The 23,566-nt window shown below is 43.0% G+C and overlaps 2 protein-coding genes across 11 annotated transcripts in view; one reads left to right on the top strand and one right to left on the bottom strand.

Moving 5' to 3' along the window:
- The window catches only part of RYR3 (ryanodine receptor 3), a 786,940-nt gene extending 769,121 nt beyond the window's left edge, over window positions 1–17,819 (top strand). For all 10 annotated transcript variants that reach the window (XM_073638993.1, XM_073639000.1, XM_073639001.1 and 7 more), the window contains 2 exons: window positions 2,701–2,752; window positions 17,438–17,819. In XM_073638993.1, the coding sequence (XP_073495094.1) occupies window positions 2,701–2,752; window positions 17,438–17,533 (148 nt within the window). In that variant the 3' untranslated portion in view covers window positions 17,534–17,819. The remainder of the gene's footprint in view (window positions 1–2,700; window positions 2,753–17,437) is intronic.
- Window positions 17,820–19,310: 1,491 nt separating this feature from the next.
- The window catches only part of AVEN (apoptosis and caspase activation inhibitor), a 542,539-nt gene continuing 538,283 nt past the window's right edge, over window positions 19,311–23,566 (bottom strand). The window contains exons 4-6 of the mRNA XM_073639004.1: window positions 22,814–22,909; window positions 21,115–21,388; window positions 19,311–20,087 (exon numbers count right to left, since the gene is read on the bottom strand). Coding sequence (XP_073495105.1) covers window positions 19,984–20,087; window positions 21,115–21,388; window positions 22,814–22,909 — 474 coding nt within the window. The 3' untranslated portion in view covers window positions 19,311–19,983. The remainder of the gene's footprint in view (window positions 20,088–21,114; window positions 21,389–22,813; window positions 22,910–23,566) is intronic.

Raw genomic sequence — 23,566 nt, 5'->3', positions numbered from 1 at the left:
GATAAGCCATGTCCTTGCTTGGACGCATGCCAATCGCACAGCTGACCAGTAGACCCCTCTCGGATCACAAAATAGGGATAGTGTGCAACTTGTTAAGAAACTATTGCTTCTTCTATAACTAAACAGCAAGCGTGATGATGATTCCAAAATAGAGAATTTTTGATAATTTGTGAAAAAGCAATCAAAGATATCTCTTGCTAGTCCCCAAACAGGGTCACGTTGACATTTCTAAAGGTTTGTTTGCATAAAAGAGCTCAAAATTGGCTTCATTACAGTCCTAGGAGACCTCAGAATGTTACACAACTTTTCTGGTCAATTAAAGGCTTAGCAGTACTTGCTAAATATTTTGAATCACATTTTTTGGAAAAAGCATGCAAATTTAAATTTCAAAAGATTCAATCATCTCTAGCAGTTAGCTCGTAGTTTGGTTTTTATAAAACTGGATGTGTGATAATTTTCTAAAGCCATGTTATGTGTATATGCTTTGTTAAAATGATTGATGCAAAATGACAAATTCAGCGCTAAAAATCAATAGAAAAACATACCTCATTAAGTTTTTTTGCCAATTATAATAAAAAATTCAGTGGGAACACAGTACTATTGATTTAAAGAAACATTGTAATATATCCTATCAGAGAAATTAGCTTCTTTCCTCTGCCTCCTGAACTCATCATCTACACTGATGAGTGGTGAACGGTTGCTGCTGCTTTTTTTCAGAGCGCTACACTAAAGAGCATCTGTGTGTACTGTGTATAGAAGACGTAGCATCTAGTCTCCACCCACCAGCTCAGAGAAAACTGAAAATTAGGGATGTATCCTGCAGTTTTCCTTATTGCATGCTCTAAGTCAAAAAATGGCCAAAAAATAGTGTTATTCCTTATGTATGAGCACAACAACCTATTCATCAAAGTTACCCAAAATGATAAGTCCACAGTAGTGTTGAGTGAACGTGCTCGGATAATGTGTTATCCAAGCATGCTTGGTCTTATCCGAGTATCTTTGGCGTGCTCGTCTAATATGTTTGCCTCCCTGCGGCGGCATCTTTTCCGGCGGTAGACAGACGCAACACATGTGGGGATTGCCTGTTTGTTAGGCAATCCCCCCGTATGTTGCATCTGTTTGCCGCCGGAAAATATGCAGCCGCAGGGAGGCAAACATATTAGACGAGCACGCCAAAGATACTCTGATAAGACCGAGCATGCTCGGATAACACGTTATCCGAGCACATCCGCTCAACACTAGTCCATAGTGGTGTACCGTTATTAGCAGCAGTCCACGCTATCACCTGGTGTGTGAAGGGAAATCATACTTTGTGGGAGGCTGTGGAGAGATCATACTGTAGGATGGAGGCCTCATAAGGTGTGTGTGGGGACATCATACTGAAAGTGTAGGGGGTACTGTGGGGGAGAATTTACTGTGAGGTTATCATCCTGTGTGTGCGGGGCATTTTTCTGTTGGCATCATACTCCGTGTTCTTACCCACTACATCACCCCTTTGATGGTTTCCATTAAGTGGCGTCAACAGGGCAAGATTACTGTTTAAGTGCCACAATACATGTCCCTATTTTTGCTTTAAAGCGCCATAATTTCTATAGACACCCCTGCAGGTACACTTTTTTTAATAAAGTAAAAAGTGACCTCTGATTAACATTAGGGTTCTGCTTCATACCAAATACAACTTTAGTTTTAACCATAATATTTCTATCACACACTGTAAATCACTGAAGGGATAAAGGAGGAGACCGAGAACAAATCCGGTGAAGATCGCAGATGGCAAAGAATGTAAATCTCCTTTAAGCAGTTCACTTGCAGACTAAGAGAAAACTGGAAGCTTTCACTCACACTGACCTTTTCAAAGAGAAACTGTGTGGCCACAGGTGTCAGATGTTAATTCCTACTGGATATCTACAAATTTCTCATGGATTCAGTTTACTTTCTTATTTTTTACTGCAGCTAGATACATCCATAAAGTGTTACTGGTCCAAAAGTCTCTCTGAGGGGCATAAGCTGTCACCACTCCTGTCATCTGATGCAAAACATATCAGTTTGGATATCAAGAAAAAAAAACTCATTGTGTTTCCAGCAACTATCCCTCTTATACTCTCTATCCTCTCACCTACGGGCATGATTGTTTCTAAGATCTCCCTGATCCTAACAGTCAGCTTGCTGGGGCATTAACTCTAGCTGAAGGCTTCTTATAAACATTTTGCACTTTCCCAAGTATTCAAAAAGGAAGATTAAATAGGAGAAAATAGAGTAATATCATTAAGGCCTATTTATCAATACTGTCTAATTCTTAAACAGTGCAAACTTAAGCTAGACAGTCTTAAAATGCACTTGATTTATCAGTGGTTGTTGTGGTGTGATAAATTTGCTGCTATAGGTTTACGTCAACTCTCAGTTGCCTGACCTTGTAGTAGACAGTTTTTGGTGTGGCACAGTTGCGTCAGAATTCTGGGTAATTTGCAGTGATAAATCTCCCCTGTGGTCTTTAGCTTTTAACCTCAATTATGAGAACCCAATATCTCTTTGTAATTTTCGTCCGTTTAGTAAACAGGATCTGTATTAACCCATAGTAAAATGCTCTTACCTTACTTGCCTTATCTACAACAAATGCTCATTAACAGTAACGACAGGCAGTGCTCATTAATCCACATCTTATCTTCTCAATTCATATGATTGTCTCTGTGCTTGTTACAGGTTCTTCCTCATGTATATCATTAATAAGGATGAGACAGAACACACTGGCCAGGTTGGTATATTACATTACTCTTTTAGATAAAGTTGCATACACTCTATTTAATTGTATATATTAATTCCTTGTCTAAGTCAAACCAGACGTACAGCTACAAGAAATGACTAAAATATGTATTGTTAAAATTGACCTTAAATAGTTAATAGATGCACTTTCCAACAGGGTATAAAGCTTGCATATAGATGAACGCAATTCTCTTTTATATACAAATCAAAGTGTTTACGTAAGACAAGAGGAGTACTGCTAAAAACGAGAATCATGAAGTGAAGAGGGGGACCCTGTGCAGCAATCTTACACTATCCTACAGTGTTGTGGCTAAGGGAACATTTATATCTTCCAACTACGGCTGTTAAATGTCCTCTGATCTTCACACATAACAAAGATTGAGGGAAAAAAGGTCCAATGGGTATGAGGAGGCTCTCACATACATTAGATGCTGTAATGCAGCGACTTGTTGGCATTACGGTAATGGTCCAGGATGTTTTTTACCTGACCATGTACCTTCCCCCTCAGGTGACTGGTCACATGACTGTGACATAGCACAGGTCCTGCGCGCACAGAATGTCTGTCTGATCACATGACTGTGACATCAGCAAGGTCCTGTCAGTGTGTGTATGTGTGTGCACGGGATGCATATATAAACCCTGCTTGATGGGAGACAGGTGTGTTCTGTGAGAGAGGCGTAAGGCCTGTTCCCGTGTGTGTGGGACACCACCGTGTGAGGCCTAGTGAGGCCGAGTGAAGCCTGGTGCCTGAAAGGCAGAGCCTGGATCCTGTGTGGATGCTAGTGGCTTAGGAAGGCAGAGGTTTTGATGAAGAGTCCTGAAAGGCAGAGCCTGGATCCTGTGTGGATGTCAGTGGCCTTTGAGGGAACGACTGCTGGAGACCCCTACCTGGGAAGCCGCAAAGCCACAGTGGTGGCAAGCCTAATGGACTGCAGCAGCTAGACCCGGCAAAGGTAATACCCTGTGTTATATGGACATTAATATGGACATTGCTATGTTATTACCTTGCTGAAGGCTGTACCTGGAGCAAGTGGGCCGGTCTGCCACTTGGCTCGTGAACATTACATATATATATGTGTGTCGGCGTGCCACTGAGTTGGACCCGGTGAACTGTGGTTTATGAAGTGCAATAAACTGCAGCATTGTGAAATACCGGAAGGACATTGCTGGTGTGCTTTGATTTACCCGGTGCAGCGAGTATCCCCCATTATGATGACTAGTGCTGCCTTACATATGGTGGAGAATGCGGGCGACTGCAGCCCGGTTGCTAGGGGCAACGGCACAGGACGACAAGTGTGGATTAAAGCATCTGGCTGCAACTCGGTGGGGTTGCGAAGATTGTCGTCGCACTCAAACCTGGTTTGCTGTGGCTCGGCGGGGCTCACGAAGTTTAAAGCATCTGGCTGCAACTCGGTGGGGTTGCGAAGGTTGTTGTCGCACTCAAATCCGGTTTTGCTGTGGCTCGGCGGGGCCACGAAAATTTTTCCGGGGAGAGCGGTGTGTGAATAGTGTCCTGAGGAAATGCAGGAGCAGATAAAAATGGCTCTGAAAGGAGCAGCAACTGAGTCTGAAGCTATTGAGCGATTAGAGCGATTAAAGTGCCTGTTAAAACCGGAGCAGGTATTTGAGAAACGTCTACTGGACATGAAACTGGACATGGTGCAGGAACCACAGGAGCGGTGGGCACCATATGGAATGGCGACAGTGGACCATTCTATGAACTCTCCGGGGGTGCCAGTGTTGTCCCAGAGTGCCCGGGGAGGTGGTAAGAGCTGTTGTGAACTGAGTCCTAAGACTATTATTGATTTTTCTTGTAAAAATTTCCCTGCCGGTGTGGTTGTCAAAAAGGGGGCGGAGTCTTAAAAAAGGGGCGGTTGTTCAAAACAGCGTGGAGGATAGAAAATCAAAAAAAAAATTACTAGTGGTGGGTTGGTACCTCCTAAAAATGACAATGTGACCGTTGATAACGGGGTAGGTCCAGTAGAAGGGGGTGACGTCAAAGTGGGAGGTGACCTGTTAGTCCACAGCACCATGGGGAGTGACACAGACCCCGTAGCTGACGGTGACACTACGAAAGTAGAAGGAGAGGTCAGTCAGGAGGAGCTAGACGAGATGAGAAAGTCCCCATCTCGTAGACGGCGCAAGGGCCACAAAAAGGTTGCTCCTGTAGACTTGGCTGAAAATGAAAATAAAGAGGATGTAGTACTGTGTGCCTTTGCTTTAAGTGTGGATCCTCCATTAGAGGTAGAAGAGGAGGTGACGTTGCCAATAGCAACCTCTGGTACGGTACCGAGTCAGAAGGATCTGACAGCCCTGAAAGAGGAGGCGGCCAGTCGTGACCAAGAGCTGGAGCCTATCGGCCAGCAGGGTCAGAGTGACGTGCAGCAATTATGTGAAAACCTGGGGAACGTGTCCTCAGACCAGTTGATCCTGGAGTCTGAACAGCAGAAAATACACCAGCTTGTGAAGAACTTACAGCGAGATCTAAAGGGAAGCAACGAGGAAATTAACCAGTGGAAGGAAATGTTCTACGCAATTAAGGAGGACCGCCGCAAAATCAAGGAAGAGGTTTTGCAGTTGAAGCTTGAGAAGGAGGTGCGGCAGGATGGTGTTTCTGGACGCGAACAAATCCTAGAACGACTGAGCAAACAGCTCAACCAGGAGCTGTGTGACTCCAAGAAGGAGTGTGGTGAACGCAGTAGGGAACTGCAACAGAGTAAGAGAGATTATGAGGATCTCCTCAAGGTGAAGAAAAACCTAGAGGAGGATAAGGCGGGTGCAGAGCAAGTGCGCCAAGTGGTTGAGACCACTCTGCAAAGACACCCGTGAGGAGAATGATGATCTCTGGGGAAAGACCCTAGATCTGGAAGCTCAGGTGAAGGAGCTACAGATGTCCTGTGATACTCTCCAGAAGGCGGAGACGTACCTTAAGGAAACAGTCAGCAAGATGGAAGCCGAGCGAGAGAAGATGGAGGAGTCCATCGGAAAAGCCACAGACCAGGGCCAGGAGTTGACCGCTGGTGATGGGAGGTATGAAGCAGATACCTCCTCGAGTGATGTGGGCTCGGAGGATTCGGTGGATGTCGGAGCCGAGATCAAGCAGCTCAAGGAGTTGCTACAAGCCCAGTGGACGCAAGAGAAGCGTGAGAGACTGGCTATTGAGAGCCGAGTGGGCGCAATGGAGATGGAGGGGTCTGAGAGAGCTCTGCTGCTGGAAGAGCTTCAGAGACGGGCCGCTGAGAGGCGAGTGGCGGAGCTAGAGGAAGAAGTTTCTGGGCTCAAAAGTCGCGTGACAAAGTATCACTCAGTGAACGAGGCCTTCTTGGAGAAGGAAAAGGGCGAACACGTTGCACTCACTCCTTTATACCATGAGAAGGTGGACCTGAGGAGAGCTAAGAGAGTGTTAACCACAGATAAATATGAGATGGAAGTGGTCAAGACGAAAATTCGTGAATTTGTAGCTGTGAGTCAGCTCAGGGGAAGCATACAGGGTGAAGAAGCTGGAGGTCAGTTGGCCCTGAAACCTGAGCTGGTGGATCGTCTGGAAACCCCTGATGAGACCGAAACGTCTCGGTACAAGTGCCTCGTAGATGTACCCGAGGATTTGAGGGAAGAATGCACCAGTGAGTCCGTGCATGAGGAGTTTAAGAAGGCCGTGGGAGCCTGTAAGGTGTACTTGACCTCAGAAGCTAAACAGCTGGTGGTCCTGCCCACGACCGAAGTCACAGTGAAGAGGGTGGCTATCCTAAGTGACATGCACTGGCGATGTATTCGCACGAAGCGGTTTCTCCGGTTGAAGACGGAACAAGCCGTTAGACAACTGGAGTTGATGAGGAAAGCTCACAGTATGCGTGAAGAGGTCATCCGGGTGCCTCATGTTCTGGTGAGGAAGCTCGTTGGGAGAAATGGTCGAGCCATGCAGATGATGGTCAAAAAGTCTGGTGTGGGGAAAGTAAGCAGTCCACGTGATCGTCAGGACTGGATACCAGACGAAGACGGCATGGTATCATTCTCCGCTGTAGGAACAGAAGAAAGCCTGGGATATATGCGCATGCTGTTGGAGTACCGAGTGACCTACCTGCGAGAGGTAGAACAGTTGAATCTCGCTAGACTGCGAGTGGATAGACAGCATCATCTGAGTAGCAGAAGATGGCAGCCGTCTAGAAATTATGAGACCAGACAGGGAAAGGGCCCCCTAAATAACAGAACAGCTATAGCTGGAGTTGGGGACCTTTCAAGATGTCCTGAGAGTAGTGGGCGTGGGTTTAGAGGTAGTGAGACCTCCAGTAACTCAGGTTTGAGCAGCCCATACAAACGACCCAATAGAGGACGGGACATTACGGAGTCAAACCGGACCTTAGATACCAGGGCATGTGAGTCACACCGCTGTATGACTGACCGCTGGGAGCAGGGGAGGTCTGACAAGATTATGACTGACCGCTGGGAGCGGGGGAGACCTGACAAGGTTACAACTGACCGCTGGGAGCGGGGGAGCTCTGACAAGGTTACGACCCGGAAAGATGACCTGACGAAGTCAGTGACAGTGACAAATGGTAGGTCCCTAAGGAATGGGCTAATGTCGTTGACTAATGTTCCAGGGGCTGAGTAGCACAATTGTAAAGTACATGGTCTCTATGTGAGCTGGGGGTTATAGTGATTGTGTATATTATGTGTTCAACCCCACAAGTTTGAACAGAGGGGGGGATATGTAATGCAGCGACTTGCTGGCATTACGGTAATGGTCCAGGATGTGTTTTACCTGACCATGTACCTTCCCCCTCAGGTGACTGGTCACATGACTGTGACATAGCACAGGTCCTGCGCGCACAGAATGTCTGTCTGATCACATGACTGTGACATCAGCAAGGTCCTGTCAGTGTGTGTATGTGTGTGCACGGGATGCATATATAAACCCTGCTTGATGGGAGACAGGTGTGTTCTGTGAGAGAGGCGTAAGGCCTGTTCCCGTGTGTGTGGGACACCACCGTGTGAGGCCTAGTGAGGCCGAGTGAAGCCTGGTGCCTGAAAGGCAGAGCCTGGATCCTGTGTGGATGCTAGTGGCTTAGGAAGGCAGAGGTTTTGATGAAGAGTCCTGAAAGGCAGAGCCTGGATCCTGTGTGGATGTCAGTGGCCTTTGAGGGAACGACTGCTGGAGACCCCTACCTGGGAAGCTGCAAAGCCACAGTGGTGGCAAGCCTAATGGACTGCAGCAGCTAGACACGGCAAAGGTAATACCCTGTGTTATATGGACATTAATATGGACATTGCTATGTTATTACCTTGCTGAAGGCTGTTCCTGGAGCAAGTGGGCCGGTCTGCCACTTGGCTCGTGAACATTATATATATATGTGTGTCGGCGTGCCACTGAGTTGGACCCGGTGAACTGTGGTTTATGAAGTGCAATAAACTGCAGCATTGTGAAATACCAGAAGGACATTGCTGGTGTGCTTTGATTTACCCGGTGCAGCGAGTATCCCCCATTATGATGACTAGTGCTGCCTTACAATGCATATGCAAAAATGACGGGTTTGGACATCATTAAACTAATGGGTATGACCGACGTAAGGGTTCCACTGCAGCTCCTCTTTACATTTTTTTTTTCAATTGCAAGCTAACAATTAAAGGGAATCTGTCACCAGGTTTTTGTCATGTAATCTGAGAGCAGCATGATGTAGGGACATACACCCCGATTCCAGCAATGAGTCACTTACTAGTCTGCTCGGTGCAGTTTTGATAAAATCACTATTTTCTCTGCTGCAGATTTAGCAGTTCTCTGAATGCTGAACCCTGTATAACCCCACCCCACACCACTGATTGGCATCTTTCTACCTATACACTGTATACAAAGATTACAATACTCAACTGGTGACTGTGCATCATAATATTTAATAAGTGGTAGTACACCTCCAATTATCTGCACCTGCAGACTACGTAGTAGAGGGACATAATCGCTAACAAATATCCGACACAACAACCGGAAAAAAAAACACGATCAAATAATCCCCAATACCATTAGATATCATATAAAAAATAGAATTTTTATTTGAAACATTGTTAAAATTTATAGGTAAATGGAACTATATAGTAGGAAAAGAGACATGCATGTGCAGAAGGGACATGCGTACCACCAATGGGAAAATACATAATAACTTTATATAGCCATATGTATCAGTATTCTGATTAAGTCCTATTAGTATGCTCCCCAAGGGGTCAACACAGAGTATATAGCAAAAGTGCAAAAGGTGACTCCTATTTTGTTGGCCAGATACTGCTGGTTATACACTAGAAAGGAAACATAATATACCTGATGCAGGGCCCTGCCAAAATGTGCGCCCACTTTGGGAATCCTATACCCCCATAATTACATCATTATTGCACCACATCAGGTATACCATGTTTACTTTCTAGTGTATAACCAGCAGTATCTGGCCAACACAATAGTGGTCACCTTTTGCACTTTTGCTGTATACTATATAAACAGAGTGACTGCAGACTTATGAATCCCTCCAGGGCACGCATTGTGTACTGTGAGGATTCGCTAGTTTCAGAGCCGGGACCGGAGTATATGTATGCGTTATACACAGGGTCTGAGAGGATGGTTCTGCGGGGGAATGCGCTGAGAGGTAAGTTTTTTTTTTAGTTTGAGGGAGAGCAATGGTGATTGAGGAGGTGGGGGGAGATATGACATGGCAGTGGGGGAGGTAGGGGGAGATATGACATGGTGGGGGATATATGGCATGGCAATGGGGGTGGTGGGGGGAGATATACATGGCATGATGACGGAGAAGGTGGGGGGAGATATGGCAATGATGACGGAGAAGGTGGGGGGAGATATGGCAATGATGACGGAGGTGGAGGGGGGGAGATATTGCAATGATGACGGAGGTGGAGGGGGGGAGATATGGCAATGATGGCGGAGCAGGTGGGGGAGATATGACAATGTTGGAGAAGGTGGGGGAGAGCAATGATGGGGATGGGAGGGAGCAATGATGGTGGAGGTGGGGGGAGAGCAATTATGGAGGTGGGGGGGAGAAATAATGGGGAATTATTTGGACACTTTATGCTGTTAATATCTGGTATGGTCATGGTATTTCTCCCTTGTATGTAGTATTATTCGGTCACTATGTAGTGGTAATATGTAGTCCAGCCGTGGTGTGGCAGTATTTCTCCCTTGTATGTGGTACTATTTGTGTTGGTATAGTGGATTGTGTTGTGTATGGCGGTCATTTGTTCTCTCTGATATTAATTAGGAGAAGATTCTTTATTTCCATTAGTGATTAAATACTTGGAACAAGATGCACTTACATGGGGTTCTCCGAGGAAAACAAGTAATCACCTCTCCACAGGATAAGTGATGCATTGTTGATTAAAGGGGGTCTGACTGCTGGGACCCGCACCGATGGGGATAAAAGCTCCACATTCTACCAATTAGACTGGAGCTCATGTGCGACTTGACCACTGATCCATTCATTCCCTCAGTGGCTGTTCTTGTTTTTTTTCTGGAAACGCCAAGGAGAATGAATGGAGCTGCGGTCAGACATCCCACCTGACGCTGCATTTTTAAATGGGGATAAGTGTCCTGTCAGGGATAAAACTTCCCCATTCTTCCGATCAGTGTGGTTTCCAATGTTCGGACCCAAATGATCAGTAAGTTATCACCTATCCTGTGGAGTCCTTGGATCGGTGATAACTTGTTTTAACCAAAGAACCCTTTACTGCAAACTACAGTAATTGTACATCCCAGTTATAGCATGTGCACATCAGATGTGCCGGAGCCGCCTGTGATTTACAGCAGATGCTCCACTATAACGGGGATATCGGTTATCAGGTATTTGCATATAGCTGTAGGGTGGGTCCCGAGGATCAATTCCTCCTGTGGGCCCCAGGCACTCTTGTCTGACACTGGTTATACATACCCCCGGCCAGGGCCCGTTTAGTGGGCGCTTCCTCACTACATACCATTGTATGGAGCAAAGCTGCATCCACTGAGCGGCCACATCACTATTCGGAGCGGCAGCCTCGCTCAATACAAGTGTATAGAGCGAGGCCGTGCCCACTGGATGGGTTCTGGCCAAGGGCATGTATAACTCATACATACCCTCCGATCCCGGCTCAGAAACCAGCGAATCCCTGCAGCGCACAGTGTGTGCACAGGGAGGATTCATAAGTCTGCAGTCACACGGAGTGACTGCAGACTTATTAAATTGGTTGTCCGGTCCAAATCGATAAGTTGCAAAACTTTTCCACAACTCAGAAGTGGGACAAAAATGTTACTACTTTTGGGGTTTTTACGCCAGTCCTGACCAACTTTGCCAAAATTGGCAGAGTGTGGGCAAGAATGGCGTAGCTATGTCTGCCTGTCTAATTCATGAACATTTACTCCACTTTAGTGGCATAACTGTCGCCAGAAATGTACTTGAGTCCTGTATTAGAGTGCATCTCTGGTGGAGGCGCACATTATTTGCAACATGTGCCTAATTCATTAACCCTGCGTCGGGCACATCTCTGAGAACCAGAGTTTGGGCGCAAGGCGACAGGCACAAGTTAGAAAATCTCCTATAATATCTAGTTATCTCAATTTCAGGGCTCTAAAAGTAATCAGTGACCTTCATTTGGGATGTATTAAAAGCGAGTATACGAAATCAGATGCAAAAAAACTCATTTAATAACCATAAAAGTAATAAAACAAAAAGTGCTCAAATTTCTTAACCACCACCAAATAGCCTCCAGTTTTCAGGACATAAGTTTTTTATCCAATTTTAATGTTTAGTAATAGTTAATTGTAAGGCAATTACCTGCTACTGGAGTCAAGTTCACTCAGATTCAGACGTTGAAAGCTCAGTAGAAGAAACACATTGGCAGAGAGAAAAGCAACGTTGGCGGATCATATTATCATATAATAGATTATTATTACGTGTTCGGGCTCAATGTGCCTGACAAGCTATTTCTAAGAAAACATCACTTATTTCTATGAAATATCCACAAACTTGGCATTATTAATTCAGAAAAAGAGCAAAATAAACAATTGTGATGAAAAAAAAACGCAGAAAGCACCAGGGCTGTGGAGTCGGAGTCTGTATAAAATGGACCGACTCCAAAAATATATAATAAGTTGGGTACAGTAGGTCAATGCAGTTTGTGGAGAATATTTTTTCATAATAATTTGGGAAAGTTCTGAAATGTCCTATAAATGTCTGTCCTATTCCTGATCTAAGGGTCTATACTTTTAGCTGAGATTAATCTGTTCTACAGTAAATTTATCACTTAAACATGAGCCATGTATGAGGGAGTCGGAGTCATTGAAATTGAGGAGTCGGAGGTTTGGCTTACCGACTCCACAGCCCTGGAAAGTGAGAACCTTTATGTGCAATGAGCCTGAGAGGCCACGGAGGTCACACTTGTTCTCTGCAAGGACGGCGGTAAAATTGAGGGGGGGGGGGGGTTTAAGCAGCACCTAAAGATAGGAAGGTACTGGGAGGGACGGGGTCCCCTGCCGCCTTGGAGAGGCTGTCAGGCCTATTACGCCTGACACAGCGTTAAATGGCATGCGTTTCTTAATGAATTAGGCACATCTTATTCCTACACGCCACTCATTAAGACTGGTGGTGTGCATAACGCCACTCTAAATGAGACTGGCACTATGTTTTTTTCTGAAATTCCAGCAGCGTTTTGGAGTAATACATTATTCTTGGCTGCAATTGTGCAGCCAATGTCTGATTCATGCTGCCTGTGGTTCGGGCAGCATGACTATAATGACAGGTTTCCTTTAAGTATTAACCAGTTATGAGTAAGTATTCAGGTCACCTAAATAGAAGATTGAAATCTGTAGATAAAAAGGAAAGCTCCCTCACTTACTGTATAGCTATGTAGCCTTACAAATGGCAACAAAGGCTGCTTAGAATACAGATGTCTTATGGTTGGCCTGTCCAGTAAACTTGTGTTCAATCATCACATGCTGCAGTAATAGTAAAACTGGGAAACTGATAAATACTAAGGTATGAATTCATGAAGACTGCCATTTCTTTTTTACTGGAGTAACATGCACACATCTCTTAATGATTTCTGTTCATTTCAATCACAAATCTTTTCCTGTTCGGAGCGGGAGTGGATTCTGCTATAATTTATGCCACTTTCATTTGATGTAAGTGATAATGAATCTGACAGGCATATCTACTAAGCCCCACATATTTTTTAGAAAAGTGGCAGCGCTGGTGTATACTGAAAAATGTGGCAAATGTTTGTGCAATTATGCGTGGCACCAATATTTACTATTCCCTACAACTGGTATAAAATAATGAAAAGTAGCTCATGAGTGTATGGGCCCACAGCAGGCCCGCAAACATTCATGTGCCGAGAATATGAGTAAAGTGACAAAACTCAGTTCATTAGCTAAGTCGACCCCTTTCTCTTGTGGCGCTTCCTGAACCATAAGACAGCATGTGAAATCAAGACAATGGAGCAAAGTTAATATAGAAAGTATATTTGCAAATTTTAGAAATCCATATTGCAAATATATTTTCTATATTAACTTAGCTCCATTGTCTTGATTTCACACGCTCTCTTATGGTTCAGGAAGAGCCATAAAAGAAAGGGGTTGCCTTAGCTAATGAACTGAGCCAGACAGCCTGCATCAAATGAGAACATCACTGACATGTGGAGAGGAGGGTGGTCTGTCTGATTGTATTGCAGGGGTGGGGAACCTCAGGCCTGTGGGCCGTTTATGGCCCTCGATGATCTTTTATTTTGCTCCCGGGCAGATTCCCAGGGACCACAGTGCTTGGCTAGCAGTTGTATTTTGACAGCCACCGTCCCATTAATTTCTTCTTGCTTTGTGAGCACACGCAGTGTTCACTACTGAATGTTGGGGTGCATGCAATGAAAGATTATGTCCTGAAGCCAGTGCCAGCGTCAGGAGGTACTTTGTGGGTGGAGTTAGGGCGCAATTTGTACGGCCCCTGAAGGATGGTATAAATATCCAAATGGCCCTTGGCGGAAAAAAAGATTCCCCACCCCTGCTGTATTGGATGGGCAATGAAAGTAGAGCTTTCTGAATAGGGAGGGGGCATCTGAAATTGGAACATCAGTGCAGAGTTCATGTATACATTTTTATTAGTAAGTCTTATTAAATGTCATTTTAAAAAACAAACACCATATCTCTACCAATGCATCTAGTCTCTTTACTCTTGCCTCAGAATGGAGGCCTGTGTGTCCATGAGGTGGGGGGACCCTCTAATTACAGCTCATTAAATTACAGGGCTTTTAACCAACTACTTAAAATCTCCTGCGCTGGTAACGTTTAGGCCGTATAAAAGAAGGGGGAGGGTTTTTTTTAGGGACAAGATATGAACAGTAGGAGAGGATGATAAAAAATGTTTTTATTTAGGATAGTAGATCTCACATAAAAATGACGTTAAATCACATTGAAACTTAAAATGTTAAAATAATAAATAGGGATTGATGGTGGGTCATTTGGTGTAGAGGCTCTGTGTGGATTCCTGGTGCTAGTGGCCTCATGGGTTTCTAGGCCAGTTTTAGAGGGGTTGTAGTCTGGATGGTTCCTAAGTGTAGAAAAAGGGGGGGGAGAGGGGGAAAGGAGGGGTTAATGACTAGATGGTTCCCCATATGGTTGGAGTAGCTGATCTCCCTAGTGGAAGATGTGATTTACTTGTTATCGATCAGATTAGATTTCCAAGTGTGGATGGCTTGGAAATCTAATCTGACCGATAACAGGTAAATCACATCTTCCACTAGGGAGATCAGCTACTCCAACCATATGGGGAACCATCTAGTCATTAACCCCTCCTTTCCCCCTCTCCCCCCCCTTTTTCTACACTTAGGAACCATCCAGACTACAACCCCTCTAAAACTGGCCTAGAAACCCATGAGGCCACTAGCACCAGGAATCCACACAGAGCCTCTACACCAAATGACCCACCATCAATCCCTATTTATTATTTTAACATTTTAAGTTTCAATGTGATTTAACGTCATTTTTATGTGAGATCTACTATCCTAAATAAAAACATTTTTTATCATCCTCTCCTACTGTTCATATCTTGTCCCTAAAAAAACCCTCCCCCTTCTTTTATACGGCCTAAACGTTACCAGCGCAGGAGATTTTAAGCATTTTCATTTTAAAAATTGGACTATTCCAATATTAAATCAAAAAGAAGTCCAAAAGGCATAAAGTCAGACAACTTCAAAAACTCAATACCACAACAAAAGGTCTATAGCGGTTGATGACGAGCTAATTAATGTGACCTGAAGAATTAATTCATGGTACATACATGAATAAACAGTGAATCCCAAGTCTCAAATTACTGACAGCTGCTAGGGGCCCCAGATACCACTGTATAAATGCGGTAACAGGTGTAGCCACATACATCACCTAATTTGTGGAAATAGGTACCTGCATAAATAAATCTGGGGAGTCAGGGCAAAGCAGACATATAAGCAATGGGGAGAGAACCTAGGTGTAAGGTAGGCTGCAGGGGGCATGAGGCAAGAAACGTTACTACCTGGGAGTGAAGATGCTGCAGCGCAGATGACCGAAGAGGGGGTCCTCCCCACACCCGACGGACGCCGTTTCGCACCGTAGCTTCTTCCGGGGCGTGTCATACCAAAGGGGAGGCTTGGGGGGTATAAATGTGAGATTGGGCCAATCAGGGGCCAAGGGGAGGTGCTGTGGATAAGCCTATGTATCATAGGGGGAGGCGGGAACATAATCCCATTGGCCGGCGTGATTGATGACGTCATGCGGCCGGATTATAAAAAAACGAACCTTCAATCCCCTCACCAGTTTTCATACTTATCCTGGAAAAGGCCTTTGAGGATGGGATCATCCCGAAAAAAATGTTGGATACTGTTTGCAAATTGCAACCCAAACTTCCTACTTTTTATTTGATCCCCAAGATTCACAAAAATCCCATTGATCCCCCCCGGTAGACCCATCGTAGCTGGGAATGGAGGCCTTTGTGAGGTCATCTCTCAATTTATTGATTATTATTTAAAGCCTCTCGTACCTTCTTTACCCTCCTACATACAGGACACTACAGCAGCCCTACAGAGACTTGACCACCTCTACCTTGATGACCATATGATTATGGTTACTGCTGATGTGGAGGCCCTGTATACATCAATCAAACATGAGGATGGTTTAAGAGCTGCCGCTTTCTATTTAAAATCCAGTAGTTTGCGTCCGGCTTTGGTGGAATTAATCCTCACCCTCCTGGAGTATGTCCTCAAACATAATATTTTTACCTTCAATAATGATACATATCTCCAATTACAGGGGACCTAGCAGCTGTCAGTAATTTGAGACTTGGGATTCACTGTTTATTCATGTATGTACCATGAATTAATTCTTCAGGTCACATTAATTAGCTCGTTAGGTCGCACTGGCGCTATATTTGAGCTATAAAATCCTTTGACCATTACGCTGGTCATTCTTATATTTGCTTTGAGAGCGTTATCCTGGTGCATAGATCTTATCTGCATTATTTACGGTCTATTGCATACGCAGTGTACCTTGAGTGTGTCCACTCCCTGTTTTTGGAGGTTCCCATTGCCTCATTTTAAAGTTTTCCTATTTTAACATTTACCTAATAAAATTTTGTCTTTTTTATTTCTACTTATTTGTCAGAATCTCTTCTTGTCTAGCGACCATCAACCGCTATAGACCTTTTGTTCTGGTACTATTCCAATATTGTCAACCTGTGGTTGGTTGTCTGTCCCTCGCAGCATGTAATATCCAGGCCCACCTACCAGCGCCTACACACAATTTTATTTATTTGTCTACTTTTAACCAACTACTTTACAGACCATCCAGGCCCTTTTTGCATTTTAATCTCTGAGAAATCTCTCGAGTTGGATTAAATTACATGTAATAATAGACTTGTATCATTCCAACACTTGTACATTCAGATAACATATAAAAAGGCGATTGTGCTTAGTTTCGATAGAGAATAAATAATTACAATACTATAAATGTTTCTGACTTACCCAAACAGCCTGGGGGTCTTGTCTGAAGAACATCCTATGGATTTAATCTACAACAATGTGTATAACATCTCAGTAGAATAAACTTTAAATGTTGTAGAAATCAGTTGTTTTCCATACATTAGGTTCAGGACTTATAATAAAAGTAAGAAATCATCATCAGAGAAGTTAAAGGAGTATTCCCATCTCCAGTATCCTATCCCAACATGTAGTGGGTGTAATAATAATATTAGCAAATACCTCCAATTAGAAATGTAGTACAGTTCTTCAAATTCACTATGTCGCTTTCCCCATGTGCAGGGCATTGCAGAAGCTTAGGTATCCATGGTTACGATCACTAAATATTGTCACTATATCAGTGATCACAACCATGGATACCTAAGCTTCTGCAATGCCCTGCACATGGGGAAAGTAACATAGCGAATCTGAAGAACTATACTACATTTCTAATTGGAGGTATTTGCTAATATTATTATTACACCCACTACATAATGTGATAGAATTTTGAAGATGGGAATACCCCTTTAAAGCCAAGAAAATAGTTCTTTACTTTTGCAGCACAGCCCCTTTAGCACCTGAATTCTTCCACCTCTAGTGCAGCAGAACAAACAAGAACATTAGTTATGCAGCACAGAATATAAGAGTTCATAATTCATTACACGATTTCTATTTACTGCAGGAATCTTACGTTTGGAAGATGTATCAAGAGAGATGTTGGGACTTCTTCCCAGCTGGTGACTGTTTCCGCAAGCAATATGAAGACCAGCTTGGTTAATAACCTGGTATTAACCCATCAGTCAGATCCGCTGGACATGTACTGAACCTGAAACAATACTCACCCAGTGGGACACATTTATGAAAAGACCAGCTCTGCCCAACCAAGACCTCAATCTACTCATTTGGATTCATGTCATTTCTTTAAAACCAATGACTCGTACAACAAAACACAGGTCTATAGCAAATGTGCAATGAAATACCAGATTTCTAGATCAAAAAACTACTAATAATCACCTCCACCACCACCACAGTACATCAATAAACTGATGATCTGTAATGCTCAATTAGCCATAGTGCATTTGTTAAGTTACTAAAAAGTGTAATGAAAAGAAAACTCAATGTTATTTAGAGGCTACCAGATAGGACCTTATACAAAAAGTTTACAACTCAAATAATGGTATTCAGCCTGATTGCACCCATCCCAGCATCTCTTGATTTTCACACTAATGGGCAGAGTTCTTTTAACTGAAAAGCCAGAAGTCTGGCTGCCCGAGAATTAAAGGGCTAACTAATATACATCCAGTGCACAATATTTATCTTCACAGCAACTGCTCAGTTCTCTCTGTAGCAGCAAAATTCAATTCAGTTTGACCCCACAAAACCTGACAGACACATCCATTCTGTAGAATGGGACTTTGTGTCTGGAGAAGCATGCAATTTTTCTTCTTATTCTTTTTCCATTTTGATATTGAGGCTTTTGATTATGTCACAAATCTGATGCTAGTCACAGACACCAAGTCAAAGTTTGCTGCATCTGTTTCGGAGAATGTTTGTGCTCTGGAGCCTGAAAGAATTCAACTGGACATAAACAAGGCTGAAAACATCTTTGGCCTTTGGTATTACTGGTTAGCTTCTGGGTACGTCTGTTTCTCAGAGCTTTACGTTTACTTATGTAAGATAGTCTAGTCTATGAAAGGCGATAGTATTTAGCTTTATTTTGTGGAACTTCAGGCAGTTGAAGGTAAAGTTAGTAGGGGAAAAGTTACTTCTTAACACTTTTTCGACCCTGAACTTAATCGATTAAGTGCCTTAACCGTCTGTAGACGTAGCTATGCAAGATATTTTTTCCATGTTAGTATTAGATTGACAAAATACACAAAAGTTGTGCTGTTCTTTGTCTTACTGTACGAAATGAGAAACTGCATTCAGTTGCTATTTAGTTTTTCTTTCAATGACAGTTTGCTGTTATTTGAAGAAACTGGAATGTATCTTAAAATTATATTCTCTTAAATGGAAATCTTATGCCAAATTCAAAGCACTGCTTTCTGGTCATTGGTAAGTGCTGTAGTGAAGCTGCTAACTTTATGCATTTTTCTTCAAATACAATAAAGTGCCCATCGCAATAAATAAATGATAAACCAGCTGAGCTGTTTGTCTTACTGTGCAGACGAAAGATGCAGGGCAATATTAATAAGACCAAGGATTAGCACTGCCTCCTACTCCGTGCCTACATAAAGGGGCAAAGAAATACACAAATACAATTTTCCACTAAGTGTATATTTACCAGAAAACATTGATCATACATGACCTTGTTTTGTAGAGAAAGGCAGTAGATTGTACCTACAACATTCAGTATCATGGCAGGAGAGGCATAAGCTGCCATATACTAGTGATTTCTGCCATCCATAAAGACAGATTTTGACCACTAATTGTCACTGAGCAGCTTTTTTAGGACACAAAACACAATGAGACACCGAACATAGGCAGATGTAAAATTCTATTTCTTTTATAGTTTAAACATGAAGCCATTGACAACACTTTTAAATTGATTTGTGCCAAAGTTCATGTGTGTACTCCATCAATAAAATCCCAGGTTTTCATTTTCTCATGCAGAGCGCCTCCCCCCAGCCTCCCCAATTTCTGGTCGATGAGAGGGTGAGCACTCCTGCTTGTAACAGTTCAGACCAGCAGCATGGCCTGAACTGTAGGCGCTCCCAATAACAATATATGAGGCACCCTTTTCTCTGCAGTATTGGAAGCACAGTGGGGCTGGAGAGAGGTGGCCAGGATTGCAATATAGAGCTTGCAAGCTCAGCAGGAAAGAGCTTGTAAACACTGATGATGTTCAGCCAATGCTCCTAGAGTGCAGCGATGGCTGGTCCCATTGAAAACCAACTTGTAAACCATAAAAGAGGAAAATACAGATATCAGTATAGTGGAACGAAATGGAAACATCATGTAAATGGCAAAATAACATTTTTACAATGTCTACCTAAATGTACACAGTCAAGCCAAATGGAACTAATCCTTTAAGACAGAGATCAGTCTTTAACTTCTAGGATCACCCAGAACTACAAACTTCATAAAGCATCCATGAACAACAAGTGGTTTAGAAAATGACCGTCTGATATGTCTAGTGTATGACCAGATTGAAAAAAGTAAAATGATTCACAAAAACCATGAATTTTTATTGCATCTTAACCGCATCTTTACAGGTACAAGAAGACATTAGGAGATCATACTATCCAGCCAGTCCTCTAGATCCTCAGAGGTTATAGCTTTGGGGTTCTCCTCAGCAGATACACAAGGTTCATCTTTCATGGGAGAGGTTGCTGAAACAAAGTTGAAAGCAGAGAAAAATGTAATATGTTGGCCGGTATACATATAATTCATAACCAGACAACTACCTGAGCGCATTTCTACTATACAGAGAAATGCTGTGAACATTTAGGGAGCACACACCTCAGACAATCAGGATGACATGATGTGATCTCTGGTAGATCAATCAATGAAAGCATAGTTTTGATATAATACCAGTGTTAATAGAATTGCTCATCCCAGGACCTGTAAAACCTTTTGTGTCGTCCTCTCCTTGGCTTTTATGTGTGACTCATCAGCTGCTATCTATCTCCGACAAATATCAGCCAAGAGAAAGGACTGTAATAACCTCTCACATATATGGTCCTTACCATCATTTTTTTTTTTCATTAAAGTAGTTACAACATTGTTTACTGACACATTTATAATATCTAGTAAAATGTATCCTTGGCTAAAACAAATTGGGATCAAATAATTGTCAATTAAATGGTTTCAGGAAGGAAATTCACTGATATCACAGGTTCCCGTCCCTCAGAGGTCATCTGCCTTCTGAGAAATACTTCCAGCCTGGGTAAACAAAGCTGCTTACACATATTGTCTTGGCACTACTTTAGTGGTTAATGTGGCATTCAACTAGACTCTGAATAATGCACACTGAGAGAGGCTCATCAATCATGCATGTGGGGATGCAGCGCGAGATTTCTATATAACAGGAGACGATCTGGCAGCTATTAAAATCCAGTCTTGTTTAATGGATGAAGCAGCACACCGCTTGACAGCAGACGCTGCCTTTAACACAAAAGAACATATAAATCTCCACTGGGCACAAAGCAGACAGGAGAATTTCAGGAGGTTATTAGGTGTGGGCACGGTCTTATATATCTATTCGAGGAAACAATCCGCTAACTGCAGTGATGCACAATGACTTGGAAGCATAGATGCGACGTATCCATTATTATAGTTGCTGATTTTGTTACACAGCAATTAACAATTTTTTAAGTCATCACTAATTGTCTCATTGCGTGTGCACGGAGCCCTTACCCTGTTCCTCACAGGAGCGTTGCTGGTCAGGCTCACTGATCCCATCAGGACATGTGGCAGCTTTTTCGGTGACAGGAGATTTCAAGCTGAGCAGGAAGTCCAGCTCCTCGTCATGGGCTGGTAGAGAGGGGTCTGGGGAAGCCTTGGTCTCTGGTTGTAAAGCAACATCATTTTCTGAAGCCACAGAAGCTCCACTTCCTTCCTGACCAGTAAGAACTGGCACGTTTGATATGCCCTTTCCTAACAATGGAGGAAGTTCCTGCGGCAGCTCTTCCTACCATAAAGAAATAATTCTGTGTTTGTTACATTCTGCCATCAATTATTCAGTAGTCAATTCATTCCGCTGTCAGTGCCTCAGCATTATTTAATTTTTCCAAATGACAGGATCTCTTATTTCTGAGTGAAAATGCAGTGATTTGCAAAACTCGTAATTTAATTTTCTTACAAAAGTTTTCAACAACATTTTACATGTTCTTTTTCTCACACATTTGACAGCGGCACATTTTACAATATATTTAAGAAACTTTTCCAGTTTGAAATACTACATGCAAATACCCAGTTATCACCATTTTGCTACCTACATACCTGGGCTGATGATACAAGTGGAGGCAAAGCTGAAATGATGAGAAGGCAAAAAAGTGCGACTTTTATAAGAATTTTTTTTTCTTTCCAGGATTCTAAAGCACCACTCTAGCGAGTTTTATTTTACTGCAGCGCTGGAGCGGTGCTTTATTGCATTCATACTTAAAGTGCTTCACTATACAATACAGTGTCTTAAGAGGGTTAAGAAATTAATGGAAAAAAAAAACAACACAGCTTTCTTTTCTAGTGGCTGTATATCACAATGTTGGATCCTAGACCTAAGATTTATCCATGGGCTTCTGCTCACCTACTTAAAAGTGGATTTGGCACCAGGTTTTACTATACAAATAGTATACATTATTAAATCGATTTCATAAACCTGATAAGACTGGTGTGCTTACTATGGAAATCCATGTCTGAATAAGCCTGATATTAGGATGAGCATTTTAGGAGTCCAGCTTTACAATGGAATAGCTCATGAGTCCACGTGTATCCTATTGTCACACACCCAGCCTGACTGACAACTGCAGGGAGGAGGGACACAGGAGCTGTCAATCTGGCCAGGTGGGCGGGATCAAGTTAAAATTCATAAAGAATTATACAGCTATTCTGGCAAGGATTGCCAAAGTAAACACTTTGTCATTTAGCAATAAGGATGCTCTTATTGCTAAATGACAACATCCAGAAAAAAATTAATCTGAGAGTGGCATTGTAATAAAAGTCATGTTTTCACTAATATATTCAGGTACAGTTGCATATCTGCCCCTGTGATCTCATTGGTTGGATAGTGAACTTGCAAAATATTCAGAAGAGGAAATGGCATGCTGAGAATCCAATACAGAGGCAAGTGGTATAAAACTGGCTGTAATAATTGTAAGATCTGAAGATAACACATTATCTATCTCACAGCCTCCAGCTTCACATAAGAAGTGTTAATAAAAATGCTTTTATTAAAATCAAATAACACTGCTTTTTCTTCAATTAAGTGTCTGGGGCTGCTGGTAGCTCAGGAATTGATTATTAGAAGATGAATAAGATCTACCATAATCTAATCTTGGAAATTATTGTACATTGATGAATATCTTCTTACCTCTGCTCAGAATAAAGTGGGAATTACCTGAACAAGATCAGCTTCCACATTCAGTCGCAGATGAAGAGGCAGGTTATGCAGAGCGTTCACTAGAGACTGGGAATCCAAATAAAGACAGGAATCCTGTAAGGGGAGATGATGGCAGGAGTTACACACATGTGCCGACACCACACATTCGTGTACAGGTCTGGTCAGTGCTGAAACATACTATGGATGGCAATTCAAGGTTAAACTACTGTACAGACAACTATTTGTTATGTCATATGGTTAAGGTTAGGTGACACGGCATGGCCGCGACACCAGTCATGTCACCAAGGTTGGGTAGGAGCCGTTGCTACATCGAAGCACAACACAAGTGACAGAGGTCGCATTGCAACCCTGAGATTACTGCGACAAACATCTCACAAAATATCCAACGAGGTTTGACTTCTTGTGACTTTCTTGTCGGGGGAACCTCGGGGGAACCTCGGGGTCACAAAGCGACCACATTCACTTGTACAGCTCTGTGAATAGCAGCAAAACGTGGTCTCGTTACAGGGGCTGCGACCAAGGACATCACACAGCCATGGCCAAACCTGGCTGCACCGTTGCAGCCAGGTATATTATTCTCTGAAACGATTCGATGATTCAGAGACAATATACTTTGAAGATCTTCCCAGCACCACTGCAGGTTTCTTCCTTGCAAGTAAAAGAACCATACAAAAAAATATATAGTGTGGGGTCCCAAAATGTATGTACTAAAAGAGAAAAAATAACTTGTATTAGTTAATATTTAAAACC

This window comes from Phyllobates terribilis, unplaced genomic scaffold, assembly GCF_046119375.1.
Source record: "Phyllobates terribilis strain yellow unplaced genomic scaffold, ASM4611937v1 Scaffold_7__3_contigs__length_470593459, whole genome shotgun sequence".
NCBI classification, from domain to species: Eukaryota; Metazoa; Chordata; class Amphibia; order Anura; family Dendrobatidae; genus Phyllobates; species Phyllobates terribilis.
Note: the sequence above shows the minus strand (reverse complement) of the source record. Positions and strands in the feature narration are given on the sequence as shown.